Raw genomic sequence first — 13,180 nt, forward strand, 5'->3', positions numbered from 1 at the left:
ATATCATTTAATACATTTGTAGTGACAAGAGTATGTTCCTGTTTAGCTGTCTTGCCCATCGTCCCAATATGAAGCAATTCAACATTTTAACAAGTGACAACGATGCTTCTGCCGTAAATGTTACTCATCTGATCCGCTCTGTTTTTAGATTAAATGACTGACATCCTTGATGAGAGGTAGTGGGTGCAACGCTCAGCCTGACCCCCTCTGAAACTCACTACTTACACATGAAAGACTGGGTTTCCTGAATTGGTAAATCTCTACATTTAATGAATCAGAAGAAGTACTGGTCTTTTTAAACAGGAGCTACACTAACCCTCTCTTAGCTCAAGCTTCATATTTAGTCCACAGGTATGAGTCTGGCAGAATTTTACAAATAAACCCATTACAGCCTGAAAATTACTGGTCTTTTGTGGATGAGGTCAATACTGATATTAAGTAAAGCATAAAAAATGATCTCATCCATGGACTTCAATGCATATATCATTGCTCCAACAAGGAACAAATTTTTACAGGGCCATTTCTTAGTGTGGTGTAGCAAAGGCTGAGGAAGAGCCCATTCAATTTTGGAACAAGCCCCTTTTTTAACACTGGGTTTGGCTGAGGTTGCCTTGGCAGATGTATGTGCTCTCTGAGTGCCCTCTAGTTAAAGTATAAAATATCCGTCTGATCTGCACATCGGTTTACGTATACGCCAATCCTTCTCAATAAAAGGCCTTAAGCCTTTCTGTTGTGTGTCTGACGTGTGAAAAATTCCAACTCTTGACGATGACAGAGATTTATTCCCTTCTGTCTTTAATACAGACCACATATCTGAAACCACCCACACTCCAGTACAGTCATCTCCTCATCCGTCCTTGAGCTCTGCTTTTTACTTCATCCAACTCTCATCGTGGCCAACTAACTCTGAATGGAAACTGTCCATCTCTGCCAGTGGTTTCACACTCACTCGGACACACTTACATGGAAGCAGAGAGGGAGGAAAATGGAGAAGCAGACCAGGGCTGAAACTATAAAATAAAATTAAAATATACATCTATAGAGAGAGAAATATCTGGTATCGCTTTTCTTAAGTAAAAGTGGTTTAATCCATACCTGCTGTCAGATTGCAGGTCTTTGAGTGGTACCTTTAATGATACATTCCCTTTAATACTGGCCTCTGAACAACACTTGTTATGATACCAATTCAAATCCATTTTAACAAAAAAAAAAAAAGCACATTCCACACAAATCTTCAGTTGCAGTTTTTAGCTCAGCATGACAATATAAACTATTTAACAAAATGTGGATGAACTTAATTTGTCTGTTTCTACTCAACTAAATCACATCTCGGAGATTTACTGTACTCCTTAGGTACTGAATCTTTAAATACTCCAAAGTACTGAAGCGATTCAGGCAATGCCATACAGGTATCAGAGTCCGGCACCCAGTCCTAATGAGGACTCAAGCAAAACCCTTTCTTATATTCATTGATGTAGGAGGCCGTTACTTCATCTCAGCTCTAAGTAAATCACTTAATGTCATACATCAGTGGTCTTGCACAGATCATCTCTTCTCTTATGCAAGAGAAAACAGGGTTTACCAGGTACAGACAGTCTGCGGTGGAGTTCTCTGTGGCCCATTAGTAGAACGTTCTTTGTAAGTGTAATACGTAACAAACTTGTGCTTTTCATTACATCCACAATGACGGCCATACATCAGTAAAATGGGAAATGTAAGAACTGACCCATTCCTACATTGTCTCATGTGTTTAATGTCAGAGGTCAGACGAGGCCGGCGGCAGGATGGGATGTCAGAGACACAGGACACAGGGGGCAGACAGAGGGGGAACTGAGCTCATTGGGATACAGGTGGAGGCTGAAGCACTTGACCAGATGAAAAAGAGACTTAACATGTAAGAGCTTTTCTTAAATTCCATGCTGATGTCTTTCATGAATTTCAACACTCTCCCATAACGTTCAATTAATCTCCTTGATGAGAGGCTTATTTTTAGTAGCGTGGGAACAGAACTCTGGCTTTTTTTTAATATCTGTTCTCATTTATAAAATAGAGAAAATAATAAAGTAAAACAAGAGTCACTCTAAGTTCATTCTAAACTGAATGATAAATAAAGTAATCTGATTGTTTTAGATGATTAAGAAAAATACAGGAAATGTGATATGAAACCAGGGTTTTTAGAAGTAAATGGTAAGAGATGTTGAAGATAACTGCAGCAAATCACCTCGGGATGGATTAGAATGTGTGTACAAACCTAGAATAGTTTCGGAGCTAAATCTAGAGTTTGCTACACAGAAATGTCCGAGGAGGTTGTGCACAAACACAAACAACATTCTGTTACTAGTAGAGAATCGTCTTCCTGCGTGTGAGGAGGGCTTCTGTTTCGGCCTCAAGCGCATTCTCTTTAACAGTAGCGTTTGGTTTGGGTGCATAAACAAGTACACAGCGTGCGCCTGGAGAACAGCCCATACACACCAAATCATGAAAACATCAAACATATTCCCGAAACATATGAACTCCAAAACAAAGATCATGCTCAGGCTATGAAAAAGGGCTGCTTTTAGTCATGGATGAAGAGGATGTTGATGACGCAGATAGAGATGAGGGCACTTTTAGATGCCTGTATCGTGACAAGTGCTCAGCGTGATTCAAGGAACGCTGGAAGAGGTTAAAGTATTTGTTTTACATTTTCATAACGAGTCTGAGAGACGGGAGGTAGGAGATGAGGAACCCAACAGCAGAGGAACCAAGGGAAAAAAGTAAGATCAAATCTAGAGTCCAAGAAAACGACGGCATTGTCACCATAAATACAAATCATACTTGATGGATCATGAGAAAATTGTCATTTCACAACAAGGGGGGAAAAAAAGAAAACATCACAAAATAACATTTGTTCAAATGAGGCCGATAGTGAATGGATTCCAGCTCCTCCTCAAAGCCAACGTCCAGCTGCAGGGATGGAAACTGTTATCATTTATCTAGATCTTGTCCATCCGCTCAGTATTTTTTAAATTAACAGTCTGAGAGGTTTTTCGGCACATACATACAAAAATATTCTTAACAAATACTACCAAGTGTGTCTGACATTGTTTGTACAGAAACAACATTCAAATACTTCAAAAGGCCACCACTGTTTCAAGAAGTAGAAGAAGGGTCCAACCCATTCTCTCACTCAATAGCTCTTTAGTTTGTTACGACATTTTGGTCTGTCCGACGTGGTGTTGAGAAAAACTTTCCAAATTCAAATGTTTTAATGCTGGACGTAAGATCTCACCGTTTGTGACCTGGAGGATTCAAAGTTCCACATTATATTTATTCAGCTGAATGTTGAACCCAGATCAGCTAGACAAAAAGGACTTTCCCTTCAAATCAGGTTTTCACGAAGCACACAGGAAATTCCCACTTTCACCAATTAATTTGAAGTTGACTTTCCATTGTAAAACTCAGCCTATACATCTGCAAAAGCTTGACCATTTAACTGGAGGACAAAAAACATAAGAGAACACATAAGAGAATACAGAAGTAACAGATTAGAATTGATTTGTTTAGATGAACTAAAAGAAATATTGTTCCTAGAAAGTTCAACTTTCAACCTTCCCACTCTACAGATTTAAATTTATGCAGTGAGGCCCACGAGAACCTTGTCAGCACAGTTAAATGGTTTGTAGCTGGTAATTGTGACATCAAAACAGCAGCACTTCTCAGTCCAGATGTCTGGGTCTGTCAGCACCTGCAGATGTTAGCCTGCCCCTACCATCTCAAAATTGAAGTAATCAAGGAACCGCGGCAGTGCAGAGCAACTGCAGACAAAGCAGGTAGAAATATTGCATGGTCACGTTGATGTCCCCTTCACGTCACCTGGTTCTGTGTCTCTATCACAGCCTGCCTGCTCTGGTGTGTGTGTGTGTGTGTGTGTGCGTGTGTGTGTGTGAGAGTATGATTTAGTCACAGAGTCTTACATTGGGGAAAAAACCCTGCCATGCTGTGCCAAGTTCTACAGCTCAACAGTGTCATTCAGCCAGTGGCATACAGGGGGTAATATTTGCAAGTTGTTCTGGCAGGTAAAGTTAGAAAATCTGGTCACTCTGTCTCCAGAAAATGGTCCCAGAATGCATCTAAATGGTGGCAGTCTGGAGCGCAGTGTCATCTGTTTTAGGAATGCACTTCCACTCGAAAACCACTAACAGCAGCTGTTCTGCATCCTGTCCTGCTGTGCATCCTATATTATGGTGAGGTTTGGGAGGTCTGATACAGTGTGTGATGATGTGGGAAGTCCAGCAGTCAACTTTTTGGTTCCGTGGGAAAACAGCAATTGTTTTAAAAGGCCGAGGGGAGCGGGAGGGAAATTGTGAAAGAGCTGATCCGTGAGTGTGTTCAGTTAATTGGATCCACATTAAGATAAGGCGGCCTGTGGAGCTGCTGGACCACTCACATGCTTTTAAAAAGGGTGTCTGGGCTGAGCTGACAAAGATAAAGCAGATGAACTGTGGACTAGACTCCCTGCTACTAAAAAACCGAAACACACTCTTGACAAGGCATTTATTTTATTCAGCTGTAAAGTCTTCAAGTAAATACTCCGCCAATTGTGGGAGTTGGAGAAAAAAAAAAAGAGTAGATCGCTCCTTGATCTGAGGAAAAAGCTCATAGTTCATGGACTGGTTCAACCATTTGGATTCATGAATGTGATTTTAAGACTTGAAAAAATGTTGCACTCACTTCACCTCTTACTTCCTCCAAAGCCTTCCAACATCACAGTTTCATCAGCTTAACTAAACATAGAAGACATCCCATGTGGCTTAAATGTGAGGAAAATTTAACTCGCAATGTAATCAGGGATGTACGAAATGCCATGGCAAGGGCTGAAGATGAAGCGAGCCAAGCGTGCGGATTAAAGAGGACCACCTCACCTTTCCACTGTGGCAGCTGCCTCCTCGAGTTGGCTCAGGAGGAACGGATAGAGAGCTGGGAAACGAGTGAAAAACTCTCGACCCGTCATCCTGAAAACAGACACAGAAGGACAGAGTCAGAGAGGTTACTGTCTACTGCATACGCTCTGAGAGCTCAACAGGCTTTATGTTTTGACTAGCAGTTCAGTGTTGATGTTTAAAGAGGGGCTGCAATTTTTTTTTTTTTTTTTTACGGATTAATCTGCTCATTATTTTCATGATTAACGTGATGATATGTTTAGTCTGTAACATGTCAAACGAAACCAAGTGAGAATCTCGCCACCACAAGCTCCAATCAGGGCTGGCCCATATACTACATTATTTTCAATCATAGCACTGGCTTTCAAATTTTATAAAAACAACATCATTAAGGTAAAATGGTTAGTGTTGCATTTTGTTTGGCAATACCACTTCAGTTTTGTCTCGTGATAAAGAACAAACACCCTTTTGCTTTACAGCAATATGCTCTCAACCCATGATGTTTTCTGCGCCCCGAGGCAATACTACATTTTGATTAGAATTTAGTTATTTGGGGGATTTTTCTTTTTTTTACTTTTATTCTTAATTTGTTTTTCAGTTGAATTCAATTGTAAAATTGAATGAAATCCACTGTTTAAATTCATTAAATAAGTAATATTTCCACAGTCACTGCGTAACAGCATATTGGATTTTACCCGATAAAAACTGTTCTATCTCAGAATGAATCAATACTGGATCGAATCGAATTGGGACCTTCTGTACCAAAATTGAATCAAGTCATGAAATCATAAGCGACGCCCAGCCTCAGAATTTCTCTCTTCTTCTCAGCAGGTAACAGCTGCTAAATTGGGATGATACATTACTTCTGGTGCATCCCACAGTAGCGGTGATGCGAGGGAGGCGGCTGATTTACGCAGGAAAACTATTTCTGCTGATAGAATGTCTTCCTTTCAGTCACGAACAAAAGCCTGTGACCCTACAGGAGTGTTAGTAATTTCACAGTTTCACCCTCAGCTCACATTCTTAAAGAAGAAAGCATTTCATATTTACTGGTCCTATGCTGCCCTCAATAGAGTGCTGCAGGGATGGTGTATTTTAGTAACCCAAACGTGAAGTTAGCATCATCATGGATTCTCGCAATCAAAGCCAATGGGATTTCTGCATTGATTATTGCAGAAAATAAGCTCATGACTTCGACATCCCCTTAACTAGCTTCGTGTTTCCTCTGCTCTCAGCATGATGTCATGTGCGGCTTTATTTAGCCACTTGTTACCGACAGCTGTTTTTAAGACACTTTGAGGGTGTAGTATTTTATTCTGAACAAAACTTTAAATTGTGTTATCGCAGGTATATTATCAAAACCTCATTTAAATACTCCATCAAGGGAGACACCCCCCCCCCCCCAACCCTTTGAGAATACAAGGAAACTCTTCTCTGGGACATTTTAGTGTTATTTAGGAGAATTCTTTAAGGTATGAAAAAATGTTTTGACGATACAGGTATCACTAGGAGGGAGAAGAGGGAGTTACATTTATACATATACTTATATACATACATAGATATACACATATGTATACATATATACACATTCATATACATATATCCCATATGCTTATCGACTCCCTCTCTCTTTTTCTCTCTCAAACATACACACGCACACACATAAAAAAAGACAAACTTTATATTTATCACTGGCGGTCTCGCTGCTGCAACCGCCATTCAGCCTTAGGGCCCATAAAGTTTTTATTTAACTCTGCCTGTCTAAATCAAGTTGCTCCTAAAGGGAAGAGAAGCTGGTCTGCCAAACACAAGATCACATGACTAGAGAGATTGCACACGGCCTCAGTCGTGACTGTAACACAGAGTGAAAACCCCACAAACACCCTCTCTGCACCAAAGTTATCAGCAGGCACTTTCATGGCAGAGAAGTGAGTCATGACTGTGTGTTCCAAAACCAGGGTCAACCTGGACATCATATGCTTATCCATCCCCCCCCCCCTCTCTCTCACACACACACACACACACACACACACACACACACACACACACGAAATAATGGCTAAAGAATGATCTCATAGTAACTAAAAAAGAAAGAATGTAAAAATGGAATGTGACTATAAACACTGAATGCACGTCCATCTGGTTTGTCTATCATATAAGTGTGTGTTCATGGGTTTGTATGTGTTCCCCGCCCTTTTCTCCTCTCTCTAATGAGTCTCTCAGTATGACAAGACTGTGCTGCCTAAAAGACAAAGGTCAGAAGTCATGTCAGAGCAGACTAGACGGGGTAAAAAGGGGTAAGGGTCACTGAGGAGGAAAAACGAGGTGAAAGTGAAAACGCCTGGTAAAACCTGTAGGTTCAGATGTGCGTGTTGCACACTCAAACACTATCATCAACAACAGCAAAAGTTTTCTGACACTTCTACATAAAGTGAGAGTGAGAATAAAGTGGGGACAATGTTTTTAACTGACGCACACACACATAATGCAGCGAAAAGGGAGGAGCTGGCGAAGATAAAGCTGCAGGCTTCAGTTGGAATGCACAGCGCGATCTTCACTCGGTCAGATTTGTTTACAGATGCATTTATCTCAACAATGCCATCGCATCAACATCAATGCACGGTCAGAGAGAGAGAGGAGAGGCCTGAGCTTGGGCTCGGTGGAGCAATGATCCCGGAGTAACTATGTAAAATACACAGATGGGATTCCCACAGACAGCAAGAAGCTCAGCTCAGTCTCTCCAAATATGTGAACACACACACACACACACACACACACACACACACACACACACACACACACACACACACAAACACACGGCTGAAAATAAACGGGTTCCTATAACAGGGACTTGTATACACTCAAGCTTACGTGGACCTGGAGAGACGCACACAAAAACACACAGGCATATCAGAGTGGATGAGCTATCACAATGCATTTTCTACTGGCAAGGACAGCTCCTTTAAAATTACAGCCGTCTGTGGAAATAAATACAATCATATGCAAGTTGCAGTTTTCTCTTGTACGCAGTTGCAAGATTCAGAAGATGAGTGAAATCAACAGGATGAGAGGGGACCTATAACAAGACGGCTATTGCAATGTTAGAGACTCCCAGACTAAAAAGATTTGTTTTTTTAAATTTAAATTGATATGGCTCTTTTTGTCTGCCATCGTTCCCGTTCTTCTTCATCACACCAACTCTCTCATGTACAAATGAAAACAAGCCCACAATGCAATAATAAAAACAAAAGCAACAGACTTGAGGAGAAGAGGAGATAACAGAGGGAGGGACAGCAGACCGACAAGATAAACAAGAGCAGCCTTGGCGGGGTGAAGGGCCTTCAGAGAATCAGCCGCAAGAAATACAGTCAAGAGAACCAGGCTGGGCTTCCAGGAGGAGGGAACCAACCTACCCTGGAATATCAGAGGAGGAATAAATCACATCAGAGCTCTATTTGGACATCCATTCTGTCTTGCAGCCAGAGGCACAGTCACATTATTATGAACAATTGTTTTAATATGCTCTGAACACTTCTCTGATTGCATATTCATTTTGGAAATTGTTGCAGTATCCCACACATAACTTTACCTTTCCTGTATCCAACTAGTATAAAACAAATATTAAAATACATGTGGCCATAGCTCTTGACCCAGGTCCGTTATCCCTCACACCCCTCTCTAATGATTTGGAGGGTTATAAATACAGAGCCGGAAATTTAATTTCAAAATCGATGATATTAAATGTGCTTGAGGTAACATTGAGGTTGGATATTACGGACTATAGTTCAAGTGACAAACTTAATGATGAACCACGCAGTTTGATAAAGGAGAGATATGTATTTAAGTCAATCAATACAACCAAAAGAGAATTTACACAGTGAATGTTAACTAAACCACAAATACACAAACACGCAGGCAAATTACCATGACTTTTCCAAGATTTTCTGGTCTCATTTATTTTCGAACATTTCAAGTTCCACATTTTTTTCCAGATTTTTGCCAGATCCAACAACGCACTGGATTCTGAATGTTATTCAGTAGAGTAGAATCAATGTAATCTAAGAGATATTAATGATTAAAAAGTTACAGCGGGTTATCAGTTAGGGAAGCTCGCATCGAGGAGGATGAGGCAGTTACGTCCCAGACCAATAACTCGTAGCGAAACACGGCTGAAACACAAACAACTCATCTTTCCAGCCAAAGTAGCCAAGCTACAACCTCATTCTCATCTCTCCTACTAAAGCAGTGCTGCAAAAATGTGTCAGTGGCTACTTGCTGGTTACACTACAAACCATTGAAGCCAAAAAATGCATGTGTATCACTTTTAAAATCTTAACCAACAAACCAAGCATTGTATAACTAACAGTAGGCCCTGATTGGTGTACTATAGCACATAAATGGAAAGGGTTAAATCCAGCATTTGAGAAAGGCTTTCGAGGAAGTTAAGCCATAGCTATAAAGCCTAAAAATATTGTCAGAGGCCTTATCCCACAGTCCTTATTAGAAAAAAAAACTCAATAGCCATTTTCAAAAACGGCGCAGTATTTTTCCTTCTCCTTTCCTACTAGTATGATGTGACTACAGGGCAGGTGCACAACACACGTACACACAACTTGTTACATGTGACAAAGGCAAAACAACTAAAACATTCCAATGTCAAAGATTATCATGGCGAACATCACACAAGTTATCTCAGGGAGCTCTGGTGGATTCCAGATGCTTCCAGAGATGATCTGCTCGCACGCTTTCACATTTGTGCAGCCTCCATCTGACGCTGCGTTACACTTCCTGTTAATAACTGGATGAAGACACATGAGGTGGTTGTTTACTAAACAGAGACGCTCTGCATATTTACACGTGAGGCACAGCTGCATAACTTCATTGATTATTTCAATCAGGATGAGATCAGTCAGGAACACACACACACACACACACACACACACACACACACACACACACACACACACACAAACACACACAAGATTCAGTGAATTGTTTGGAGTAAACAGCCAACCTCCTGATAAATCCTGAGCTCATTATGTCAACCAGGTGATTTCTTTATTGGGTGATGGATTACTGTATTCATATTTCTTTGAATATTTACTTTAAAAATTGGAGCTGCTGCTTTCAGATAGGTTTAAAGGGCCACATAAGCAGTCCCATTAAAAACTAGAGTTTATAAACTTGACAGGAGAGAGGAAACTTCCCTTTGGAAACATAAATAATCTACCTTCTAAAATACTGGTTGGCCAAAGAGAAACTAGTTGTTCCCTGAGCAGAAAATCGCTGCTTCCTCCAACCTGACTAATCTGTCATTTCAGCAGCAATGTTTCAAGGTGTCAGTAGTGCACCTGGCTTTTAAAGGACACATGTCTGAGGGCTCGATCTTGTGCCCAGAGTAGTTTCTGACTGCTGCAGCTGCATCCACATTGTTTAAATAGCACCAAATGTACCTGCGCCCATCTGTGAGTCCATGGGCGTGTTCATTTGAAAAAGAGGTGTGATCAGGTGATCTGTTGATGCATCTCTGTCTCAAGGCTGCGAAAACTGTTTACACCACTGACAACACAAACCAGATCAAAGTTTGCCAATCGCTTTTTCAGTTCAATGTTCAGACAGAAAGTGGCCCAAACAAAGTATGAGTAACACATGCACTCTGTTTCTTACACACACAGATCATGACTAAAACTTTACAACATCGAAGACTATTACTGAGAATGTCACTACTCTCTACATCACCTCAGGGAGCTTTAGTGGAATCCTGCTACTCCCTCTGTGTATTCAGGGGGTTAAGACAACACCAGACTTGTTGCACAGGATATTCTCTTAACAGATCTGAAATAATTGGACATGAAACAAAGGTACTTGAGCCATGGGCATTACACCAGTAATTCTCAATCTGTGGGACATGAGCTCCCGAAAGAGGTACAGCGAGGAAAACCAGAGATATTTTTTTTTTAAATGAAATAAGTCACAAACATTTAAAAACAAAGAATGAAAACAGTAGATACTTTAAATGAAATTAAGTAAAGCAAACTGTTACCCCCAATAAGTTTTGTGTTTCTTGGAATATTTTTGTGCTGGACGGCTAGGTGGTCACGTACATTCACTCCGTGTGCACAAAACGAGCTGAAGTCTTGGTCAGACAACAGCTCCATGAATATTTCCCTGTTATGGCTGGGGCACTATCGGTGAGTATGGAAGTTTGATAGAACTGTCTCATGATGAAACACTGAAGTCTGCTTTCACAGAACACTCGTTGGACTTTTGGAGTCAGCAACACAGCAAATACCTTACACTCTTGGATAAGGCTGTGCATGTTCTCCTTGTCACAACAACATATCAGCGTGAGAAAGGCTTGGCTACACCTACTGCAATCAATACCAAGTACAGAGGCAGGATGGATGCTGAGCCTGACCTGAGATTGAAGCTGATGTCAACTGAACCAGACTTTGCAGGGCTTTATGCACAGAGGCATGGACACCCTTTGTGATGGCTTGTGTAAGTTGATGACACTCATTAACATGCTTGCCAGTGGTAGACTTCTAATATCATCTGTATCTAGCCCAGTGGTTCCCAATCTTTTTTGTCTTGTGTACCCCTTGAGCCTTTTTGTCATACCATGAGTACCCCTTCACTCATACGTGTTCATGATTCTCCAAAAGTAGAACATAACACAACTGAATATTCAACGCAAGTCATTTTATTTGATCTTCTTAAATTGAATATTTAATATTCAGGCATTATCTTCTTATTTAACTCATATTAAACATAAAATTATGTTGCCTTCAAGGCAATAAAAATTATAAATATAAGAAACAATATTATAGTAAACGTTTGTATTATTAATACTGTATTATAATACTAATATATTATTATTATATTGTTATTATTCATGGAGTTATTTGCCAGGACTTCACCACAAAAGTAGCACTGAGGCTGCGGTGGGTCCGCAGACGTCGAAGTGAATCCATATAAAATATAGTTTTCACTGTACTGCCTTGGTTTAGGTTTGGAATCTTTCTTGCGTTTGTCGGCGGGCTCTTTTCCCCCTCCTGGATCCACAGCAACTGGACGTTTCAGCCATTTATCCATGTTTACCTGCAGGTAAACAGGTTCCCGCTGTTTGATTTTGGTATGGCTGTGCCACAGGTTATTGTCTCCCCAGGGAAACAAGTCATAGCGCACACGTACCATTTTATTGACGGACTTATGAAATGACTAAGAATATTTTTTATTATCGTGGAAATAAATTCTTAATTTTTCCACGTACCCCCTGCAATGTGCTCACGTACCCCTAGGGGTACGCGTACCCCTGGTTGGGAAACACTGATCTAGCCTACAAATGTGTGTATGTGTGTGTGCGCAAGAGTGAAATAATAGTTATTCGTTTCCCCTTGCTGTGAATGAGAGGGAAGGCTGCCCATTGGTCTATGCGTGGCAGAGATGCCAGTTGTAGTGCTACACACTTGCACACTGCAGCTGACAACAGCTGACACAGGCTTCTACCTTCGAACTTTAGGTTGCTTAAATAGTGTATTTTGATACATTTTCCAAAAAAAGATTCATATAGGGATTAATTCCAATCCCATTGCTCTGTGCTTCTGACTTCACACCACGATTATGCATCAAACTAATTTGAATCAATCAGACACACCCCCAAACAGACCTTCACAGCTGTACTATTGTCCAGGCACTATGAACCAATTAAATAGGCCCTTTTTATATGCAATCAGTGCATTCAACCCATTTATATAACATGACGGATACAAACATACAGCATTTTACATTACTTTTTGGTCATGTAGATGAGTGTAAGGCTTGACCACAAAGCTTAGAGCTAAAATTGATGAGATGATGATTTGAAGGGCCCTGTGGTCTAGATGTGTGGCTTTTTTCTCCATCCTTTCAGACGTTGTTTGATTGACATATTTTGTTTTGGATTCTACCTCACACTCGTTGCATTTCAAGCCCTCGTAAAATCAGACATATTCCATGTAGATTTTTTGGAAATATTCTTTAGATGGCTCCTATGGGCAACTAATGTTGCTGAAAGATTGGAGCCTGCAGATATGGCTGCAGGTGCAGGAGAGTACGATCAAATAACCCCCAAGTAGTTGTATAAAACACACAGCTGATTAGTGTTGTTATAGCTGTAAACCTGGTGTTCTGCCCTTTGTTATCCCTCTGTGTCATGGATTATCTTCTGTAACACTTAATTTTTTTCTGTTCTGCTCTCACTGAAATTTGTTAATGCA

The 13,180-nt window shown here is 40.6% G+C and overlaps 1 protein-coding gene across 2 annotated transcripts in view; it reads right to left on the reverse strand.

Annotated features, from left to right (window-relative positions):
• Window positions 1–13,180, reverse strand: part of thada (THADA armadillo repeat containing) — a 107,529-nt gene that overhangs the window by 62,339 nt on the left and 32,010 nt on the right. For both annotated transcript variants that reach the window (XM_086180417.1, XM_086180416.1), the window contains exon 27: window positions 4,905–4,994. In XM_086180417.1, the coding sequence (XP_086036543.1) occupies window positions 4,905–4,994 (90 nt within the window). The remainder of the gene's footprint in view (window positions 1–4,904; window positions 4,995–13,180) is intronic.

This window comes from Aulostomus chinensis, chromosome 16 (assembly GCF_037954235.1).
Source record: "Aulostomus chinensis isolate RoL2024-O1b breed Wild chromosome 16, RoL_Achi_v1.0, whole genome shotgun sequence".
Classification (NCBI taxonomy): Eukaryota; Metazoa; Chordata; class Actinopteri; order Syngnathiformes; family Aulostomidae; genus Aulostomus; species Aulostomus chinensis.